Source organism: Equus caballus, chromosome 4 (assembly GCF_041296265.1).
Source record: "Equus caballus isolate H_3958 breed thoroughbred chromosome 4, TB-T2T, whole genome shotgun sequence".
Taxonomy (NCBI): Eukaryota; Metazoa; Chordata; class Mammalia; order Perissodactyla; family Equidae; genus Equus; species Equus caballus.
In genome coordinates this window covers 7,695,417-7,718,762 of record NC_091687.1, presented here as the reverse complement: position 1 = coordinate 7,718,762, position 23,346 = coordinate 7,695,417, and the positions used below count along the sequence as shown (strand labels likewise).

The following is a 23,346-nucleotide window of genomic DNA, read 5'->3' as shown; positions in this document are numbered from 1 at the left end:
CGTGCATGCTGTGGGTCCCCTTTATAGTGGTCTGGCTGAAAACCTACATGAGGAGCTTCTAAACCACCCGCAGTGAGTCTTCTTTGCCCAGATTTTATGAATATCACTATAGCTTTTTAAAGCATCCAACGTCCAATCTAGATTTAGACACAATCCTTCTCGCGCCATAACTAGATTTTGAAGCAAATCCTTAATTTTTCCACCTCCTAGTATGAAAATTTTCTACGCTAATGGAAAACGTAAAATGAAAAAGCAACAAGGCAAAAGGTAAAGAGAAAACATGATGGGAAGCCAGTTCTCCCCAGTCCTACTGGGAGGGAAAAAAAGACGTAGAAGAAAGTACGACTCTTTCCTCACTGCTGGTCATTATAACTCACAGAGCAGAAGAACAGCTCTAGAGCTCAGTGTAGCTGAAGACTGAGATTCAGTACACGTGCTTCTCTTTTTCACTGGCACTGTTCTTGACGTAAATTTGTATTTATTTCATGTAATACTTAGACATTAAACATCAGCACCAACCGAAAAAGATTCAGCGCCTTCTCTTCAATATTGAACCACTTTGTCGATGGGAAAAGTTGTCCCGGTCATCTTAGGTCTCACCTCTAAATTTATTGTCAAAATAGCCTTCCATCCTTTATTAGGGTCTTTACCGAGAGGGCTTGTCTATTGGACTAAAACCAATTACAGAAAGGTAAAAGTTTATTTATATAGCTACTCTTAATTAAAGAGTGGAATATCAGCACTCTTCATAGCAATGTTTCTTAAAGTTTTTAGTCATGGACACTTTATGGAGCCCCACGTACCCAACGGACTTTAGGAAACAAAAATATACAAACACATATACATTTACATATGATGCCCTACAAATCTTAGGTTAAGAGCTCCTTCTTTATAGAGGACAGGGAATAGAAATTGAAAACATGGACCTATTGAATTGATCATTTGGTTTGGGGGTGGGGCAAAACCCTTATACACGATTTTGCCGCTGATATCTGCATCTTCCAAAGTAAAGATGCCCTCTACATTCTTCTTGCCAACCAAAATAACATACAGTGGGAACAAGCACTCCAGTCATTGTGCCCCCATCACAATCTGCTCAACCTTAATATCTCAGAGGTTCAGTTATCCTCACCCTTGAATGGTTTTTCTCCGAGGCCTCTCCGGTGGACACGCTTTGGGTAATGGGGATACGTGGGGCTGGGCTTCTACTCGCCTGCCTCAGAGCAAACATTGGAAGTTGACTGGTACAAAAATCTGATCCCTGATTTAGGAAGAGACCGAGAGATTGTGTTGGAAGATAAAAACAAAACTTGTGTAAACAAGAGCAAGACTGAAGGGCAGAGGACACCCAGTGATGCCCCTGGGAGACAGAACAGCTAAGAGACAGACACATTACCGAAGAAAGGTTGAAGCTAGTCCACATTGAGCAGTTTGTCTTAAAAGCCATTTTCTAATAATTATTTAAGCATTTAGTACATATTCTTGTTTAAACACAGTAACTTACCACTTAGAAATGTAAATGAAATGTTTCAAATGCAAACTTGACCTTACAGTGCATAAACAAGAACAGAGAAGAGGAATATTTAATTCATTTTTCTGCCATCTTCATCTGGACATCTACGTGTCAAAACTGGTCTACTGATCTCCCCCTAGTCTGCTCTACCAGCATCTTCTCCACCTTGGTTAATACCAACTCCATCCTTCCAGCTGCTCAGGCTGAGAAATCTGTCAGGAAATTCTGTGGACTCTACAAAATATATCTAGAAGCAATTCATTTAATTCTCAAAATAGCCCCCATAAGGTACCATGTTTATCCCTATCTTTTAGAAAAACAAAATAAATCAAGGCTCAAAGAGGATAAATAATTAGTCTAATTTATATAGTTGCAGGTAGTAGAGCCAGAATTCCGTCTAGACAGTTCAACTAGAGCCCAGGCTCTTAATCATTGGGAAATATTACCTTCTGCAAGAAATTGAAACCTGTCTGAAAACTCATCTAGCACAAGGCAGGACTAAACTCAGCAACAGTATAGGTACATTCTACACATTTGTTCCAAAGTTGCTAACTTAGCATTGCTCAATTAAATGTACCCAGAAAAGCTAATAGGAAATATTTGTTAACATCCAGAATTAAATAATATTTCTCTCTCATTATGGGTTTGTGTGTGTGTGTTTTAGTAATACATCTTTAAATGTAATGTTTTTTAACTGGCCACTGCACTTTGAAAAACAATATGAGAAATTTTTTTGAGGAAAATTTGGAATGACTATCAAGAACAATTCCTAGATCAGTTAGAATGTAAGTTCCTATAGGGCAGGGACCATATCTCTTTTGCTCATCTTTATTTACTCATGTCTAGCATAGAATAAGTGCTTAATTTATATATATATAAATTTATTATACTTTATATATTATGTATATTTATATTATTTTGTATATATCCTCCAAGTCACCCACTTCTTGATACAAATAATGCTACCACCATCATCTCTTGTATAAATTATTAAAATCACCTTCCACCTGGTCTCTTTCTCTCTTTGCCCCCCTCCTCTCTTCTCAACACACAGCCAGAATAATCATTCTAAAAAGAGCCCAATCATTCCACTCCATTGCTCAGAACCCCCTAATGACTTCCCACGTCGGAGTGAGGTCAGAGTCTTTCGGATGACCTAGGTGGCCTGTGACCTCCCCATTCCCTGTTAGTACCTCTCTGACCTCCTCTTACTACTCGTCTCTCTCATTCCACTCCAGTCTCCTTGCTGGTCCTCAAATATGCCAGGTGCAACCCCCTTTAAGGCCTTTACAGACTGTGTCCTCTGCTTGGAAAGCTCTGCCCCGGGTTATCTACATGGCCAACACTCACCTACTTCAAATCTTTGCTCAAATGTCATCTTTTCAATGAGTTCTACCCAGACCACTCTATTTCAGATTGCCACCCTACTACCACCTGATTATCCTTTTTCTTCATTCACAGGATTTTATCCCACTTCTAACATTTATATATTTGATTAAATTTACTGATCGACCATCTCTAAAGACTTGTGCATCCCAAGTGCTTAGAATGGTATCTAGCACTTAATACGAGAATGAATCTTTCTATCCCACATGGTAGGTGCTCCGTATGTATATATCGAGTATAGGTCATGAAATACTACATTTATCACCGGTTAGGATGCTTAGCCAGAGCACGGAGCCTACTTAGTTGTGAGTGCTGTAAGGAAAATGATACACACCAAAGTCATACAGTACTTATCTCTGGAAGGGAAATGTTCATTGCAGTAGTGGTCAAGGGGATCTTCAGCTTTACTTGTGAAATCATACTTTTTCCCCAAGATTTATTGCTTATGTAATTGAAATGAGTACAAATTTTAAAACAAAAAAATTAAAGGTTTTGAAAGTAACACAGAAAAAAAGTAAAAGGGAGCAGGACTTTTCAATCTGAAGGAAGGCAAAGGGAGAACAATTTTAAAGGTAGATTAATAGGAAATGGGCTTAAATGCAATATGAAAATTGGTGCTTACAACTACTTAGAATAGAAATGGGATTTTCTGAATTCATAGAATAGATTAACATTTCAAAATGCTAGATTTTTAAAAAGACATGGTCCTGCTCAAGTGTAAGAGCTACACTCATGACCTTATTATAATTGTTCATTTCAATCCTGTGATTCTGTAATGCTTAAAAATTCATAATTCTTAAAGATAGGGAGATGGGAAAATTAAACTTTAACACTAAAATGTTGCTTTAAGAATTCTGCCTTAACTCTTTTTCCCTCAATAATGCAAAATTGAAGGGGCATGAATCAAAACAAAAACTGTTTTACAATCCAACTGTTTTTCTTAGTATCACTACCAACTACTTTAACTGGCTTCTCTCACCCCTTTAAGCCTAGTATATCCAATATTGCTTTATTAGATTGTGCATATATTGTAGGAAGTAAGTTCTACTTGGTTTCTAGGCCACAATTTAACAGATTAGTTACAAACCAATGAAGAAAAATGAATCCACTCAGAATATAGTATCTTCACGTATGACTATGTCAAACCTCAATTAACATCAATGTATTCATTTGATGCTAATCTACTAATTAGAAAAGTATATTTTTGTTTTAGGTACTTGTGAGTTTTTTTCCATGTACTTATGAGGCTTTTTCATAAAGATAGGACTAGAAGGCTTTTCCAAAAAGATGTATGATACTCTCCCAGTACGTGAGGCAGAACAAAGCCTGAAGCTGCTCTGCATGCCTCTCATAGGAAAGTCACTTACTGTGAGATTAAAAATACGTTCAAGTATCTTTCCATTTATATTTCAGTGGTATCAGTATTTACACAACGATTTTGAGAAAGTGGCTTTTACAAAGCAAAACAGAATAAAGTAGTTTTTTATGGTCTTTGCAACCATATTTCCCCAAATACTCTATTATACTCTGAACAAGCATGCCACTGAAGAAATATTAACATTCAACGTGCTGGTTTTAATCTCTAAAAAAGTGAATCTAATTGTACTGTAAACGTTTTATCAACATAAACACGGAAAATTCTGTATTCTCCCAAAGGTATCACCATTAGGTAAAAATTCACCTAGGCAAAATAGTATTTATGCTTCCATTTTATTGTTTTTAAGAATTAAACTGCCACCTCAGTAGTCTTAAGAGCAATATAATGAAACATACATACATTTAATTTAGACTTATGTCCATCATAGCTTCAAAGGCTTCCCTGAAATAAGGCTGGGATTCACATCTTTTTCCTTAAGGAAAGAAACACTAACAGGAACTTCGCCGTCTTTCTACCCACCCACCCTCATTCAAACTGGATGAATTCAAGTCTAACACCATTTAAAAATTTTGCCTGCTACAACACATTCATCTGATGTGCCTCCCTGCATAACATGTATTTCTTAAACCTAACTGAAAATAAATCATTTTTTTAAAAGCCTACGAGAATTCTCTTAACATGTGGAATTTTATGATACTAATTTTTTCGTCTGATACATAGACTAAGTGGTTTCATACCACAGTGAACTCTAGTGAATTTCAATAAAAACAGGAGAGCTCTTCATAAATAGTTGAGAAGCTCTAAAGTGAATTTGGCTATTTTCTTATTACATGAAACAAAGAACGGTATTGGATTTTCAACAGTCATATTTTAACAGTTCCTAAACGAGGGCGTGAAAGGGAATCAAGTTCGCGCCAGTCTGAGTACCTACAGTAATATGACAGAAGCACTTACCACCACCATCTCACACTATTTCACTCCCATGCTTCTAATAACAAGAACTGCTCACTAGAAATATTGCAGCAACACTGACTCTCAAACTGCTAGCTGTGAAAAATCACTTAACTTAAAAAAAAAGTGTATTCGTTATTTTCGGCTGGTCAAGGTTGAAACGGCCGTTTATAATATTTCTAACTTCAGCTCTAAGTTCTTAGATGACTTTGCATCCGATTATGCAAGATGAGAAGTTGTCTTTCCTGTACCTGACAGAATTAAATGGTAAATTAGCAATCAGTTCACCCTTTGTCAAAAAGAAATATGTCCTAAATTTATACACTACAAACTATTTAATAAATGATATCTGCATTCTACACATTTCATGTTTATATTATGCACCATTTTAGGGGAGAGGAAATAATTCACAGGGGTTTATTCAAAGGACATATAATAATATCCTAAGAATGCTGATTTATACATATGAGTTCTGTATAAACTGTAAGTGGTCATCTTAGCTGGACTGTAACAAGCCCCCTATAATGCAAAAGCTGACTCTAAAGGCACCTTATAAAGCACTGAAATTCACAATTTAGTCATTACTTTTCTCTTCTCCAATACAAAATCATCTGGTAGTCTTCACTGTTGACACCATGCTAAAATGTTGCAAGTTCTAGACTGTTTAACCAATAAAAGGAATAGGAGATGATTAATAGCCTTTAAATTTCAAGTCAGAGAAAAAACCCTTACCACACAGCAATGAAACCTGAGCAATGCAAGTTTGTGATTACAAGAATGTCCTTCATTAATACAGTATTCAAATTCCTCCACGGCATTCAAATTGTAGTTCAAAACCCAATAAACAAGAACCCACTTAAGTACAGGATCAAGCTCTACCATGAAATGAGGAATTATATAAAGCCTATTCAGCCCTAAATATTTAGTTTAAGACAATGAGCAGAGTAGAACACACTTCATCTAAATAACACCATTGAAACAGTTCTATAAAATAACGCTACTTAAGATTAATAAATGTGGTGCATCATGTGATTCCAACCATTCAGTAAAAAGCATTAATGAGTAACAGCATCCCCAACAGCATGGAGCCTGTAGAGTCGATCACTTGGCCATATCTTTCCAAATACTTAGTAATGCCTTTTAATATCACAAACATAAATATATCTTAGGACTAGAACTCCAATGTATTTTGGTGCTCCTGAGGCCGCCTAAAAATGAAAAGGCATCCAAGTGAAGTGCATTGTTTACTCAATATACCTCAAAATTTCAGTGCCTAAAATGTGAAATAATTCTCTACCATTTAACAGTCTGCCTTACAGTAACTTCTAGTAGATTTTTACTTTCAGGATTTTATTGTAACTTTCGGGAATTAGTGGTAAAACATATGGTTTTAAAAAACAGTATGTGGCTGCACTTAAATTCACATAAAAATAGCATTTTTACAACCATATTGAAATTTAATCCTTTTACACAGGTTAACAAAATGTATCACAAGAAAAACTAAACATTGGGTTTAACAAAAGCAATTCTTCTGAAAGTGGAACAATGAAAAATTTTTTTCAAATTTTTTACAAATGGTCACCTCTGGGTCAATTTACCACACTAAGGGAACAAAGTTGTTAAAATATAGCTGTGCTCAACTGAGCCGCTTATCTGCACTACAGTATAGTACTTGCGATCGATCCTAAGGTCAGGATTTAAAACCATTTTAAGAGCCAAGACCCTAAGTGTTTTACAGCCACCTCAGTAAGAGGTGCTTTCCCTTCCCCAAACAGTCAAAGCTTAATTAAAAGATTGACCATACATGAGTTTTTCTCCTCATCATACTTCAGTTCAAAATACTATTATCATTGGTAATACGGTCTATATCTTGTCTGATCTGGATGATGTGGTCCAGGAAGTGGGGTTTGAGAAGGCGGACCCTGCATTCGTGGAGGAGGAGGTGGCCCTCTTGGTGCAGGCCATATACCAGGACTCATTCCCCCTGGTTGTGTAAATGGAGGGCTCAGAGTTCCTTGATCTTCAGTGAACTGGGGTAAAGAGTTAGGATTATAATGGTGAGGAGGGGGTGCAGTTACAGGTGGACCACCATGTTGAGGTGGGGGAGGTCCTGGAGGAGGATGATTCATATAAGGTGGCATCTGGGCAATAATATGTCCAGGGGGAGGGGTTATTGGTGGTGGAGCAGAGGTCATTGGTGGAGGTGGAGCTTGGCTATAAACCAAGTGAGGAGTACCTGCGGCCTGGGGAGGATGTGGCATTGGATGGCTTATTGGTGGTGGAGGAGGTGGGGGTGGTGCATAATGTTGCTGTGGAGGCATAATATGATGAGGGTGCGATACCACTGGTTGACCCTGATATTCAGGATGATGGTGAGCAGGTGCTGGGGCAGGAGGTGGTGGTTCTCTAGCACCTGAATTTGAGTCATCCTGAATAGGGACAGTTATTAAATTGCTGTGTTTTCTTGTTGAAATACGAAAGGTTTCCTGACTGACCGAACGAGGTGGAGGTGGAGCCATGGACAATTCTGCTGGAGGAGCACGAATATCCTCATGAGGCTGATTATAGTGCTCATGTGGCACGTGTTGCAAAGGAGGTGGCGGCATCATGATGTGCTGCTTTGGCGGAATATGGCTCATATGGTGCTTGTCTGGCGGCATTATAAAACGCTCAGGGATTTCAGCTGGTGGTGGGGCAATAGGAGGATGAACATTCTCGATGGAAGCACGGGTGACAGGTTTTCCAGCTCTCATGTGGCGGTGGTTGATGTGAGCCTGTAAGTCTCTCTGAGACAAGTATGTTCTCTTGCACCCTTGAACAATGCTACACATGAAGAGAGAACCTCGTGTACACTGCTCAATTCGCTGCACAGGATCACTACAGCTAAATCAGAAGGGGAAAAAAATTCATTTACTAAAAACAGACTACAAAAATAACACACAATTTCAAAGATATGCCTATTTTTAAAATTTGTTATGGAAAATATTGCAAAGTTTACAATTAAAAGTTACAGTTACTGTAAGTGAACCTTTCATCTTTCCCACTTTGTAGTCTATTTGCTATTAAGCATCAGCATTTCTACCAACCTCAGAATTCTTAATACAAGAAAAATTAAGTGTTTATGAAACAGAACATATTTTAGGAAAAGATCTTCTTCTTCCCAAGACATAGAATTTATCTGACTTTCTCAAACAACTCCTCTATGCTTTGCATCCATTTGCAAAAAATACCAAGAATGGCAAACCAAAGGATCTGTCACAATCCTGGAATTCAAATTTACACAGTGTTTATTGAGCAATAAGTATCTGCGGAACAAATACTTAATACTAAGAGGAAGACATTAGGTGGAAGATGCTGCAAGGACTACAAAAATGACTAAGATCATCCTAATCGTCAGGATTCCGAACATTAAACAACATAATCAATTTAAATTCAAACCCTTACTGAATCCCTGACTTGAATCCCTGAAGAAAGGCATCTCTGTGAATTGTCAGACAAATTTACTACTCAACAATATTACACACTCCTGCCCTTCTAAATGGTAAGCATTAAATTTAACTCAACATTTTCTTAATGAGTCAGGGTCAAAATGATAACCAGTCTTCATTCACTATATTTAATCCACTCTTGCCTTTAGAATCTTTAGAGTCTTCTTGAAAAAGTGGAAAGAGGACTGAACTAGGAATCAGAAGAAGTGAGATCTAGTAATGGCTCTGTAATCCTGAAGAAGTCATTCACTCTTTTTGATTCTTTCTTCATCTGTAAAATGGGGTTAAACACCTGCTTTACCTAACTCACAATGTTTTTATACCGACTTCAGCCTACTTAAGAGTATCCTTAAAATAAACGGAACAATGACAGTGACAGTGTTTAATCACTAGTTAAGCACTATCTATGCACAAATACAAGCTATTATCATTGAATATGTGTGTCAAATCATTTGAGACTATTTAAATGGCTCTATATTCTTGATTTTAAGTTGTGTCTATATTTCCATCTTTGCTGTAAGGCTGGCAATCCTTCTTGATACTAGTAGGCTTCCCTTTAGTGGCCATTTGGCACACTTCTAACATTTTCTGCTAATTCGCTGCAAGCTCAGAAATATCTCCACAGTAACAGGATGCGAGGCACTTTCTTTTGGGTGATTAAAGGCAGTAATGTATAATATTTACATTAACTTGGGTTGCCATTTCTCCATTCCTGATCTGGGTCTGCTAATCCAGATAGGCTTATATTCTAAAACAGCTAAGGGTCAACCAGTAAGGTGCCTACCGGAGTTACATTTAATACCTCAAAACTAAATTCCCTCCTAAATATTATCATTAGAACACTTACATAAAAGAAAAAGAAAACCTTTTAATGTCCTCTACATAGTGTTTCATAACATCTAAAATCCTTTTTTCCATGAAGCAATCAAATTTACTATATAATTTAAAGTGAATGTACACTGTATGGGAAAATTAGGCAAACAAATGAATATGTACTTTTAACTTCCTAACTCTCTGAATTATAATTCTAGGGAAAAAATATTGTTTAAACACACACTACAGATTTTATAATCTGTTACTCTAAAGGGCTAATAGGGGCTGGCCCCATGGCCAAGTGGTTAAGTTCATGTGCTCCACTTTGGTGGCCCAGGGTTTCACGGGTTCAGATCCTGGGCGCGGACATGGCACTGCTCATCAGGCCATGCTGAGGCAGCATCCCACATAGCACAACTAGAAGGACCCACAACTAGAATATACAACTATGTACTGGGGGTGTTGGGGAGAAGAAGAAGGGAAAAAAAAAAACACGGGCAACAGATGTTAGCTCAGGTGCCAATCTTTAAATAAATAAATAAATAAATAAATAAATAAATAAAGGGCTAATAAAAATATGCCAAGAGAATTAGTTGTTATGAATCATCCTTTCCCTCTCAACGAGCCAAGCTTCTACACCATAAAAGGAAATCATCCCTTACAATTATCCATAGCTTTACTATCACCAATCTCCCAAATCTTGGGAGAGCTGCTGACACGGGTTATAAGGAATCCGGGAAGCCTACAGCTGTTCCAGGGAAGTTTCTCTCAAAGCTTTTCTCAAGCCTACTTTCAGGGGTTCTAAAATGATTTATTCTGGATCCTTCAAGGCTCTTCCAAAATGAATCAGTATCAACCAATATCTCTAGATCTTCACAACTTGTGTGTTGATGCCATGATGGTGTTCTAAAATATACTCAAGACATCATAATCAGATCTGAAGGCAATAAATAAGAGCCTATACTTACAGAGCACTCACTCTATGCTAGGTGTATACAGTAACTCATTTAATTCTGATAATAACCCAGGGAGGTGGGGACTAGCATTAGCTCCATTTTACAGATGAAGAAACAGCCTGTATCACATAGCTAAGAAATGGCAGAACAGGAATTTGAACACAGGAATTCTCATTCTAGAGTCTGCCTCAACCACTACATGATACTACCTCTCCAGTGTCCCATCAAAAAAAGAAAATGACTAGTTTTGGTTTATAACACTAATTTTGTGATGGCAAACATATTTTGTCATTTTGGCCAATTGGAACTGACTGATAATCACTACATAGCCCTATCCCAAGGAGAAGGCTCAGGCCAACTCTGGGCTCACAGAGAAAGACTAGCCGTGTGGACACTTTTGGTAACCTACTGCTTACACCACACCCTGACCTTTAACCTAGATTATAAATCACTACATCACAAACTTCTCATTTAAAAATGTAATGACGATCTTACCCTGGACACATCTTATCTCCCTTTTTTTCATGTAAAATAGCACAGTCATAGCAAAAAACATGCTTGCATGGAATCTGTGAACAAAAGCATATTACAGGTAAGCACGGAACAATTGAAAACATTTCCATAAAAATAACAGTAAGCACAGAAACCCAGATGTAGAAGGTACTTGAGAACTGTTAAGATGAACATTTATTAAGTACTAATCAAAAAAAAGCAACAGTTGACCTTTTTCTGTCACAAAGCCCTTTGAGAATGGGAGGAAAGCTCTGGCCCTTTCCCCCATAAATGTATACATGCACCTTGGCTTGCGCATTCTGGAGGGATAAACCTAGGAATTTCCTCCAAGGTCTCTACAGGTTAAAGGCTCCCAAAGAACACTGCAGCCAGGTTTTATTACCCTGTTCCTCCTGACACAACTCCAAAGCAATAACATAATGACTATCTCCTACAGTCAATATAAGTAGCATTTTCCCTGGTACTCTTAAGTTAATAAACTTATAAAAATCTAAAAATAAATCAGAAGTACATAGTAAAATGATGTTAGACCATTTTAAAATTCATAGCCTGTTACTGTTATTTAGCTATGTTGCACAGCAAAGCAATAGTGCACAATCCATGCTTTCTACCATCGCAGATATATTATTTAATTCAATTTTTTTCAAATGCAAAACTATCTTTTTTTAAAGGAGGATGCGTCAAAATTACTATAAAATTATAGTTAGAGTTGTAATTTTTTAATAATTATAATTCAATTCTCAGAAATTATATTTTTAATTCAGTTTTATATTAAAAATTACAGCCTTCAGAAATAAATAACTTATTTTATTCTCTTAAACAAGAAAAAAACATTTTTCCTTAATAAACTAGAATAAAGGTAAACAGCAAACAGTCCAAAGAATTAGTTTTCAGAAGTTCGTTTCCTTAATACATATTTTAGAAGCAATTCAAGAATTTGTCAAGATAATTATATTAAATGCATATGATCCCAAAATTTCCCTTAGCTATTTCAGACTTATTTAAAATGTCACAAACTTAGTCATTACACAATAATAAACCTATCTACTTAAATTTCAGAATCCTACTTCTATGCAAATGTTTATATTTACAAAATAGAATTTAATTTAGTTATACTTACCATTCGCCCATAGATTTTAATAGGCAATCCACATTTGTCACAGAAATGAACTGGTGTATCATCCTTTTCACCTATGATGTTTATCTGTTGAAATGATATAATTAAAATTTCACTTTTAGGCATTTCTAAAAATTATATCTATACTTTACATAATGAGTTGGTCAGTATTTTATAACAGTTGTTTAAACAATTAGAAATAAAGCTTTCTTGGTATAATCTCCACATATTCCACCCCATCAGGTGTACCACCATTAGTTTGTTTGAGTCACTGATTTTACTTGACTTTACTGAAAATTACTTCAAATTATTTCTGGAAATAGTGAAAACAGAGCATTAATAAACAAATGATTTGTGTGTGCTGTAAGGCACAGCTATAATAGATGTTCATACCATTCTTTATGTATTCTGAATTGTTCTAATAAAATGTTTTATTTTTAGTTATACCTGAAAGTCCCAAAAAAGGTGTCCAGGAAATCTTCGCTGATTTCCAAACAGCTCGCCCCCTTTACAGTCATACCGCTCTTCTTCATTATAATCAAATCCTTCTGAGGAAAGAAAGTGTTACCTATTACCTTTTCAAATCTTCAATTTCGTTTCAGGAGCACACATACACGGCAAACAGGCCTGTTCACTGAAAAGCCCCCCCATGCCTTTCAGAGCTCTTCCAACAACAAGACAATCAAGACTCATTTAAAACATCACCAGAAGTGCTCTCAGCAATCATCTAGTCCAACCCTTACTCCCTAACCGAGAATACTGCAGTCTGCAGACCCATCACCTAACACACAGATCAGTGGCAGAGCCACAAACAGACCTCAGACCTCTTCACTCCCATTCAATTACTCTTAATTCACCAGACGATCTCTAGTATAAAACTTTAATTACGTGCTTCTCGCACAAATCTTTAAGACACTGATAACCATTAATTCTAATCTATCTAGAACAGTGGTATCATGCTGCAAGAGGTTGATTTTACTACTGAAAGAATATAATGGAAACATAAAGAATTCTGCAGATTTTCTTACGACTTAGTAAATCAGGTAACCTCTCCTTCAGCCTTAAACAGAGCCTGAGTTTAGAAACAACACATTCACAGTTCATCCTTTCAATTACAACCTCTCCCTGGTTAATCACCCAAACAGCAGAAGCCACAGCAAATCTACTTACAAGGGTTCCCCCTACACTGCATACATCAATCCCAAAAAACTTAAGACAATACGAAGATCAAATGGTCTCAATTTCTCTGACCTAATTAAAAAGTTGATGATAATCCCCTCATCTCACGCAAAAGAAGCAAACTTGTGAAAGTCTGATGGGGAGCCTAGGGAGAGTCCAATTACCTAAAGTAAGGCTGAGAAGACAATCTACCCCTCCACAGTGCCAGGCTTCTCGAGACATTTCTGGCCCTAGAATTGGTAAACAAAGGACCAAAGCACACAAGTTTTAACTCTACCCCCATAACTAAATTACAGCACCTGTGTACGGATGGACACATGGACATGGACACACACACACGGTGATGCAGGAAGTTTTCGAAGCTGATACAGATACTCCAGTGTACTGCTATCTAATCACCTCCAATACAAACACCGAGTTCATAGAATGCTCTTATAAGTTACAAATGAGTGACCCTAGGCTCTTATACGGTCCATTTATACCTTATAAAGGCTGGTGTCATTTAAAACTCAAAATAATGAAAAGCAATTTTTCTTATTTATCTAAAACTCAGAAAATTATTGATCAGAACAGCAGCCAAGGAAATTAGGATCACTATTTTTCAGACTCATTCAAACTGCACCCAAAACTCAAATGTTAAGGGGAAAGAAAACTTTTTTTTTTTACACCAAAGAGGTGAATGTAAAGTATCCGAAAATTATCCTCCGCCTTAGTTTGCTCTATTAGAGAGAGGCTGGCAGCAGCAGGTCCTCTAGGAAAGGGCCTGGGCTGGGGAGGAGACGAGGGAACACTGCAGAGGAAAGCGATGGAAGGAGGGTTTTAGCTTTTTTGCACTGTTTGGATTCTTACAACAAGAATTTATTTGTATGTGACTGTATAGTGTTTAAAAATTATTTAAAAAACAAAAAGGCCAAAGAGGGGGAACCTAGCTTACAGATAGTGCCGCAGCAGCCCTAAGTTGCCGCTACCACAATTTATAACATTTAACTTCAAATGTACTTGTTTAGGTAGAGAGAGATACCCAACAATAAAAGGAACCATAACATACGGTATAATTAAAACAGTTTGATTCTGAAAAAGAAATATAAACAAATTGCTGGAATAGAAAGAAAATCTAGAAATAAACACAAATACTTTTAGAACTTTAAAATAGGTAATGGTCGGGGGCCGGCCTGGTGGCACAGTGGTTAAGTCATCATGTTCCACTGTGGGGGCCCAGGGTTCACTGGTTCGGATCCAGGGTGCAGACCTATGCACTGCTTGTCAAGCCATGCTGTGGCAGGCGTCCCACATATAAAGTAGAGGAAGATGGGCACGGATGTTAGCTCAGGGCCAGCCTTCCTCAGCAAAAAGAGGAGGATTGGCAGTAGTTAGCTCAGGGCTAATCTTCGTCAAAAAAAAAGATAATGGTGGGATTCCTATTTAACAAGGAAAACAAGGAAAAGACAGATTATTCAATGGTTGGGACAAACAGCAAGGTGTCTTAGAGAAAAAAATAAATAAGAGCCAGACTCCACTGTTTTTTTGTTTAATAACCAAATACAAAGCCATAAATGTTCCAAAATAGGGCTCAGGAAACTTCTTCTGTAAAAGGCCAGATAAGTAAATATTTTAGGCTGTGCAGGCCATATGGCTTCTCTCAATTACTCAAATATGCCATCACAGTGTGAAAGCAGACATAAATGATACTTTCATGAATGGGCATGGCTGTGTTCCAATAAAACTTTATTTACAAAACAGGGCCAGATTTGCTGACCCTGTACTAAACGGGAAGATGGGAAAACTTTCATACTCAGGGAATAGGGGAAAGGCCTTTCTAAGAATGTCATAAAACCCAGAAGTCATAAAAGACTGGATATTTGACTACACAGAATCTTCAAGCTTCTCTACAAGAAAAATTGTCTATATAAAATTCAAAAGACAAATGGGGAATACACACGATATATGACAAAGGGCTAATTTTATTAATTTACAAAAAACTCATAAAAATCAAGAGAAAGACAACCAAACAGGAAAAAAGGGAAAAGGATATGAACAGGTAGACCTTAGGCATAAGAAATGATTAATACTATGAAAAGATATGCAATCCTACTTATAATTAAAGAAATGTATATCAAAGGAAAAATTTTTAACAGCTAATAGTACCAATATTGGTGTGTGGGAGTATACACTGACTTACTTTTTTTGAAGAGCCATTTGACAGTATGTTAAATTCTAAATGCAGTGTATTCATCAAGTTTTTAAATGCCCAAATTCATGCAAAGTTTAAATCCTACGAAGTATACATACTAAGCTATATGTACAAGGATATTTACTGCAATATTGGGTTTGGGGGGGAGTTTGTTTTTTATTGAGGTGACACTGGTTTATAATATTATATAAATTACAGGTGTATATCATTATATTTTGACTCCTGTATAGACTACATCGTGTTTACTACCACCAAGGTCTAGTTGCCATCCGTCACCGTACACGTGTGCCCCTTTACCCCTTTCACCCTTCTCCCACCTCCTTCCCCTCTGGTAACCACCAATCTGTTCTCTGTATCTAAGCAACATTGTTTTTAACAGCAAAAAATCAGAAAAACTGTTAAATAAATTATGGCGTATTCATAAATGAAATACCTAAACCTATCTTCTTAAATGAGGTACATCTGTACATACTGATAAGGCAAAACTTCAAATGCATCTTACATGACAACAGTGTAGTTATACACAAAAAAGTATAAAAAAGTGATAACAGATTATTTTGGGGGAGAAGGATTGTGGAGGGAGACAGATAAATTTTACTTTTAATATTATGCTTTCTGCTATATTGTTTACTCTTTCTTTTTTTTAACAACAGGCAGTGTTACTTTCAACAACAAAAGAAACTAAACCAAAACCATTTATAATGAGAGAGAAAAGTACAACACTCCAAACTGAGAAGTCAAACAAAAAGACTGAAGAACAAAGAGAGCACGTAAGTAAGATTTAAAAAAAAAAAAGGTAGGTATAAGTAAAGAAGATCACATGGGTTATTTGGTGGAAGCAGCTACAACAGAAAGACTTTTGGATCTGTTAGTTCAAACAAATTACCTTCGTCCCCAGGTGGAGCCTTTGCAGGCATCCTGTTTATAGTTCTCGGAGTCCGCGGTGCAGCTTTGGCTTTGCCCCCTTGTTTGGAGATGAGTTTTATAGGAATTCGTCTTCGCACATCAAGACCACCCAACGATCCGGAACTATTAGTGCCTTGTAACTCATTGTCTATGTTAGGAAAAAAGTTGTAATTTCTTTTAGTTTTTCGCTTTGAGGATTATTCTGCCACAAGTATTAAAACAACACACCCAATATCATCAAAGGTTGACTATCTGGGTTCTGATTTTAAATATTGTGTTATTTAAGTTTGTTTGCTAATTTTCTCTATTGTGGATAAACCATTAAAGCAATGCTTTTAGAGACATGGAACCCTTTAAAAAGGTGAGACAAGTTATAGAACCGCTCCTTAAAGAGGGGACAATAAAATCTTCCATATGATTCCAGAGGGGTTTACAGAAACACAAAATCCTTCATGAGATAGGAACCCATATCTTGAAGTAACTATAAGAGCTTTTGAAAAAGAAGAAAAAGAAGAGTAAGTGGGAGGATGCAGAGAAAAGAAAGAAAACTACCCCAATCTCCATCAAGCAGGCAAAGTAGGCACTCACTAATTTAGTAAACAGAATCTATAGCAGGACAATCAATAACACTGGAAACACAAAACTAACACCAACAATGGCAGAACTAAATAATTTTAGTTTTAAGGAAGGTAATTATTCCCTTAAGTGCAAACAGTTCTTCTAAAAAGCATTCAGGAATATAGCAAAAATTATTACGTTATTTAGTAGAAACATGCCATCTTGTACTAGTGCTATAACATTTCTAGATATACACACGTAAGTGTGCGATTCTTAGCACTGTAATGGAAAATTATAGTTTAGGAGGATGCAAGGTTTCTGTACTTCAAGTAGGTCTAAAGAACTGACACTTTCTAAGTCCCTGCTTGTTATTAGTTATGAAATAAATTAATTGACTCCATGAGTAACAGGAGCATTATTTCATAGAAGTGACTCCATTTGAAGCTTAAAAGTCACCTCTTTTCAAGTCTATGACAAGATATTACAATATAGAAAATATTCACTTACCAAGTAAAGACAAAAGGAAATGCCCTAAAATAGGAAATGCAAATAATTTTTTTAAACAGTAATGTTTTAAACATGTCACGTTATTGAACAAGGCTGTGTAACCACCCCTGCAGGAGATAGTACAATCAAGAGCGACAGCCAAACCGTCCACATGAAATCAGTAAAGCCAAATTTGAAAGTAATAACCTGGTACTAACGACCTCCAAGGCTACCAGGATTACAGACATATGTTAAACTCACAATGATTTGCACTCTTTCTGATCACTACATAGAACAAAATTCAAATGGGTCCTTAATAATTACTTTAAATATCTTTCAATCTAATTTCTACTATTACTCTTCTAATAGCTAATCCTTTAAAAAATTCATGGAAAAAGGATTACATGGACAGCCAAAATCCTGAGTTAGGATAAACCCAACCTGATCAACTTTCAACACTTTACCAAACGTATTAACCAGCGGAATGATGTATTTCATCTGCTTTCACTCTAGTTGCTTATTTACATAAAAGTACCTACAAGCAACATAGAGGCCAAAAGACAGATATGACAGGACAAATTTTTTTTTGCTCAAAAGGTATTCCTGATTTTCCAATGAACTTAAAAAAGCAAGTTGTTGCAGACAGGTTCGTTAACCGTTCAGTGTTGTCCTTCAGATATTAAAAGGACTCCACAGTTTTACCTTGGTGAATGATCACAGTACCAACACTTCATTACTACAAGTCCTTTTCTCACCACCCTGAACACTTGAGCTCACTACTGTTGCTCGTGTAGCCCAGCAGTATTTTCAAGAGCCTGCTGTCCCTTAGCACCTTGCCACCTGCCTCGGGTTGCAAGTTCATAAACAAAGTACAGCATTGAATAGTGACACCATTCTGGGTTTGTCTTGGATTTTTTTTTTTAATTAAAAATCAGAACATACGGCACAATTTCCTTTTGGATATGCCAACTAAAAACATAAAGCCTGTAACAAAAGTCCTTGGATATTACACAGAAAGTAAGAACTAAGGATATAAGTGGCCATTTAAGGTGAATCCACTTTAAAAAGGAACACTTTATGAAAGTTTTTTAAAAGACTTATTTAGAATTTTATCTTGAATTAAAGGAACCAAGAAATATTTTACAAAATTTAGGTTACAGTTACAACTAAGCGCTAATTCTCAGAATCACCAAAGAATGAATCAAGTGTTAACTGGGAGTTGCTTGGAGTAATTTTCCTGGCAAAATTCTATTAGAACATCACAGGATAGCCCTTCATTTCATGTTTGACTTTTTCACCATGATCATAAAATCAGTCATTTTTGCAGAAGATTCAAGGGTTCTGTCAATTTCCCTAAGGGTCTCTCTTAATCCTTTGGTATTAAAATCACTTTTTCAAGATGCCTATCCTGTCATAATACCTTCAACTAACTGGCTAACTGGAATTTCCTTACTTGCCAATGATTTTGTGATTTAAATAGTTATCAAATTCACGTTTATGAATTTCATGAAAACTTGAATCTTTTGTAAGGTTTGTAATCACAATCAATGTACAGCATTTGATACCATTTCCTGATATGAAACACGAAAGACACTGACATATGAAATTAACTATGAATAGAAAAGACGCTAGCGTTAAGCAGCAGGGCTCTCTGAGCAGGAACTAATTTTTTAAGCGATCAGATCATTAGTGAATATTTTCACGTTAGGATGACTTTTACTTTCAGGCAACCTTTTAACTTAGAGAAGTAGGATGCTAAAGACTCAGATACATACCCACCCATATTATAATTTCCTAATGTAACATCCTCTAAACTGTGGAAGGGGCCTGACTCCCACCTCCGTAATAGGCTCAAATGAGAAATATTCCGCTAACGTTGAATCTTTGCTACTCCAACATCAGGACTGCACGGTTTCATCTATAAAATTTGCAAACACCAGAGTTCTTAGAGCCTGGTCGCAGGCCCTGTTCTCTTCCGTATTCCCTTTCCTTAAGTGATCTCATCATCCGTCCTCATGCCTTTAAATATCAGCTATGTGGTACTATATCCCAAACATGTATTTTTCAGCCAGACCTTTCCTTTGATCGCCACTTGACATCTCCTTGTATGTCTCAAAACACCTCTCATACTTGGCAGTTCAAAATCTTGTTCCCAAATTCCCATGTCTCACCTCTACACCTTAACAAAAAAGTCTCTTTTTCTCCCCAAGTTTTCTCCAACTCAGAAAAGAGCACTAACCTAGCTGCTCAAACCAGAAACTCAGGCATCTCTCCTGTCTTTCACATACTTCTGAACCAACCCATCAGCATGTGCTTTGAGTTCTACCACCAAAATATTTATTGAATCTGCCCAGTCCCCTTTTCACTAAACCAAGTCACCTTCACTAAGCCAAGCCTCCCCTCTGGTCTACCACAATCACCTCCAAAACTGTGTATTTTCTATTATTCTTTCCTCCCTCTCTTACACCATTCTCCATAGAGCAACCTATTATATTTTTTGAAGAGATTATGTTCCTCCTCTACTTCTGTTCAATGGCTTCATATAGCACTTAACATTCGAAACTTTACCATGGCCTTCAAAGTCTTGCACAACCTGATTCCTGCCTTCCTTTCCAATCTCATCTTAAGGTTCTTTCCCTCTTGCTAATTAAAGCTGTAGCCGACTGGTCTTCTCTACGTTTTCCTACCTCAGAGTCTTTGTACAGCCGGCCCTTCCTATCTGCGAATTCCGCACCCGCGGATTCAACCAACTGTGGATCCTGTACATGCTTATGTTGGTTGAATCCGCAGACGCAGAATTTCAGGAAACAAGGGCTGACGAAGGGTCTTGAGTGTCCGCGGATTTTGGTATCTGCGGGGGGGTCCTGGAACCAATCCCCCGAGGATAAAACGAGGAATGACTATACTTGCTGGAAATGCTTTCCTCCTGATTTATTCCATGACTAGATTCTTCTCATCCATCAGATGTCATAAGTGTTACCTTTGCAGAAAAACCTCCCCTGACTACTCTCGCTTAAGCTTCCTCCTATTAGTCTTTACCACAGCACCCGTTTATTTTTTTAATGTTATATGTTGACTAGCACTCATTACATGGATATAATTATACAACTAGTAGCTATTTTATGATTGAGGACATCTTAACAAATACTTAAGACAGGAAAAAGCCTTTTTTCTCTACTTGTGATATGGCTGATATAACCGTACGGAGCACTTTCTAACTCCAAGCGCACTCAATATCCAAAAACCACAAGAAAGCAAAAGCTAAAAAGCACAAAACGAAGAGCGGAGCCATTCTTACTTGCAGAAAGGAATGAGAATATCTTGACTTTAGGCTCTCCTTTGTAAATGTCCCCAATAATGAGCAAGAACCATAGCCGAAGCGCGGGGCACGCTTTGTGCTTAGGCAGAAAGATTCCGAAAACCATATTCGACTCCACGCTCCCATCTCTAGTCCACAGAGGACCGGAGAGACAATAAAGACCGGCGGCGACCAGCGCTGCACCCGCCCAAAGCTGACTGAGACAGCAGGAAGTCTCCAACCCACTCTCACGCATCGACTCCCAGCCTGAGGAGGCTTCCCCGATTCCGAGAGTGGAATCTACCCGCCAGTCCCCACAACGCAGGGCAGAGACCCGGAATGAGGACGAAAAGAGCCAGCTCTCTCCTCCCCACGGGCCCGCGCCGCCCGCCGTCCCGGCTCGGAGCTCAGCAGAACCAGAGAAGAGGAGGCTGTTGCCGGCACCGAGGCTGTCGGTATCACGCCGGAGGGTAGGCCGGGAAGCAGCAGGCCCTTGCCGGGCACGGGGAGGGCTCCGTGAGGTTTCTTTCTCACCGCCACCCCCCAGTGCTGTAGGGCGAGCGCAACCCCTCCACGCCTGCTGGGAGACCCGTCCCAGGCTGGCCAAGGGGGCATGGAACCGAGACCCCCACTGCCTCCGCCTCCTTACCAGTGTGATCCATGATTCGGCTCGCAGGGCACAGTGGGAGCGGAAGTCAACTGCGCCGGAGTCGCAGGGAGCGCGTGCGCGCTACCTTCCGGAGCCCGGGAGGCGGAAGTATGACCAGCTTGCCCGGGCTTTGGCTTCCCGGGGCTTCCTTCTTTCGCGTCCGCTACCCCACTCCGGTGAGGGAGTCACGCATAGTTCGGGCAGAAGGAGAGAGAGCGAGTACGCGAAGAGCTTTGACGCGGAGGTCGCTAAGGCTTCTCTTCACGTGCTTCGAGACAAAGCAGCCTTTAACTATGGAGAGAAACCGACGGGAACGGGGGAGGGGGAGAGCGGTAGTAGCCGGAGAAATAAGCTCGCGGAAGGTAAGGCGGCCGCCCGCCCCCACGGCGCGTTGCCTTCTGGGACTTGTAGTACGCTGGCGCCCTGGAGCCGGCCAGGCCCACTGCGCAGGCTCGGCCGTTGGGCTGGCCCCACCCCGGCGGGCGGAGTAACGGTTTGGAATCCCCCGGGACCGCAGGCGGCTGTCTCCTCCCCGCCGTGTGGGAAGAGTGTAAACACGCGCGCTGCGGAGGGCGGCCTCCCGGGGGAGGTCACCCGGGGGATGGCGGAGCTGCATGGAGCTCCCCGCTCGAGAGAAAGGCTCAGCTTTGCTTTGTCGTGACGAGCTGCACAGACCCACGCAGCGCAGCCTTGGTATCTGCCCCTGCTCCCAACGCAGAAGTTTCTCACCGTTGAAACGTGTTTATAACGCTTCTAGAGGAAACGCGTGTGGCGCTAGGGACCCCCAGAAGCCCCGTGCCAGGGCCGGACGGAGGGGCAGGGGCGGGCGGCCGCGGGGAGGGTGCGGAGCGCGGGGCTGCCGGCAGGGAGAGGCCCGAAACCAGGAAGGGAGAGTTACCGCAGCGCGCAGTACCTAGTTCCAGTTCTTGGTCCCAGGGGTTTGTGGTGGCTGCTGCTGTCATCGTCCTCAGCCCAAACAAAAGGAAACTGCCGAGAGTGAATCCTGGGGCCCCTCCGTGCAGCCTCCAGCTCGCAGACTGGGCTCATTTGCGTCCGCTCCCTTCTCCAGCCCTTTCCACTTGGTGCTCTCGGATGAGTAGAAAGCAGCACAATTAGTGGAAAACACGAGCTTGGGAGTCAAGGGATTTGGGTTCTATTCTTGTCGTCCCTTGGTGACGACATCTTTACCTTGGGTTATCCACACTTTGAGTGCCAGTGTTCCTAGATCCATAAGAGATTATTGCATTGACCTCTTAGAGAAGCGTTTTCATGGTACTGAATTCCGAATAAAGTATGTGCAGCGAAGCGCTGTGTCTGTGTAGTTGTAGAGTGACAGCTATGAATAATGTGATCAGCGCTATTAGTGTTCTGTGTTGTTTGGTGAATGTTTTACTGGAATCTTTTAGAAGATTTTCCCACTCTATCTGCAGCTTTATTAACAAGTTTTTAGGTAGATTCGTAACTAAGGCCAATTGTGAACCAGAGTTATCCCTGCTCTTGTCAAAATGTAAATTTCTGGATTACTAAGTGGTTTTCAAGATCTTTTCAATTGCTGGGCTTAATTTTTGTTTTGGAGGTTGCGGGAAGCTTAACCTTTCTCCCATACCTCCCTATTTCTCTAAAGGCAGTGTTGACACCATTGGGAATTTGTTCACCAATTTGCGGTGTAAAAGAAGGAAGAAAGTACTCTTTTTATTCTTTCTATCCTCATATTTAGTCTATCAGCCATACTTGCGATTAATGCAAATTCAGGTTCAGAATAATATTATTGGTGTCTGCTGATGCTAATATTTAAAGAATTCGAATTTTAAATCTCTTCAAACTGTGTTCTACATAATTTAATCTGTAAATCACAAGTTTTGTCAGCTTTTTTTTTTTTTTTTTTTTTTGCTTGAGGAAGATTCGCCCTGAGCTAACATCCATGCCAGTCTTCCTGTTTTTTAGAGGCTGCTAACAGATTGGTG

General features: G+C 39.0%; 1 protein-coding gene and 1 long non-coding RNA gene across 5 annotated transcripts in view; one reads left to right on the top strand and one right to left on the bottom strand.

The window, feature by feature from the left end:
- Positions 1 to 4,590: 4,590 nt before the first annotated feature.
- On the bottom strand, positions 4,591 to 21,871 carry CBLL1 (Cbl proto-oncogene like 1). Of its 4 annotated transcripts, none has more exons than XM_001491503.7 (6): positions 21,383 to 21,871; positions 16,372 to 16,539; positions 12,563 to 12,663; positions 12,119 to 12,202; positions 10,981 to 11,054; positions 4,591 to 8,111 (listed from the first exon to the last, which is right to left on the bottom strand). In XM_001491503.7, the coding sequence occupies exons 1-6, from the start codon at positions 21,393 to 21,395 to the stop codon at positions 7,076 to 7,078; spliced, it is 1,476 nt and encodes a 491-aa protein (XP_001491553.1). In that variant the 5' UTR covers positions 21,396 to 21,871; the 3' UTR covers positions 4,591 to 7,075. The 4 variants fall into 4 exon arrangements, with proteins under 4 accessions (XP_001491553.1, XP_023494666.1, XP_005609132.1 ...); XM_023638898.2 differs by having other exon boundaries at positions 20,734 to 21,782; XM_005609075.4 differs by having other exon boundaries at positions 12,563 to 12,660; positions 21,383 to 21,782.
- Positions 21,614 to 23,346, top strand: part of LOC111773125 (uncharacterized) — a 50,374-nt gene continuing 48,641 nt past the window's right edge. The window contains exon 1 of the long non-coding RNA XR_011438099.1: positions 21,614 to 21,744. This is a non-coding gene — a long non-coding RNA (uncharacterized lncRNA). The remainder of the gene's footprint in view (positions 21,745 to 23,346) is intronic.

Bases quoted from the DNA above. Each gene is read 5' to 3' on its own strand.
- CBLL1 (XM_023638898.2), bottom strand. From the start codon at position 20,989: ATGCGTGAGAGTGGGTTGGAGACTTCCTGCTGTCTCAGTCAGCTTTGG. The intron at 12,203-12,562 runs GTATAACTAAAA...TCATTTCAACAG, and splicing joins ACCTTTTTTGGGACTTTCAG to ATAAACATCATAGGTGAAAA. The intron at 8,112-10,980 runs GTAAGATCGTCA...CTTCTGATTTAG, and splicing joins GGAGATAAGATGTGTCCAGG to CTGTAGTGATCCTGTGCAGC.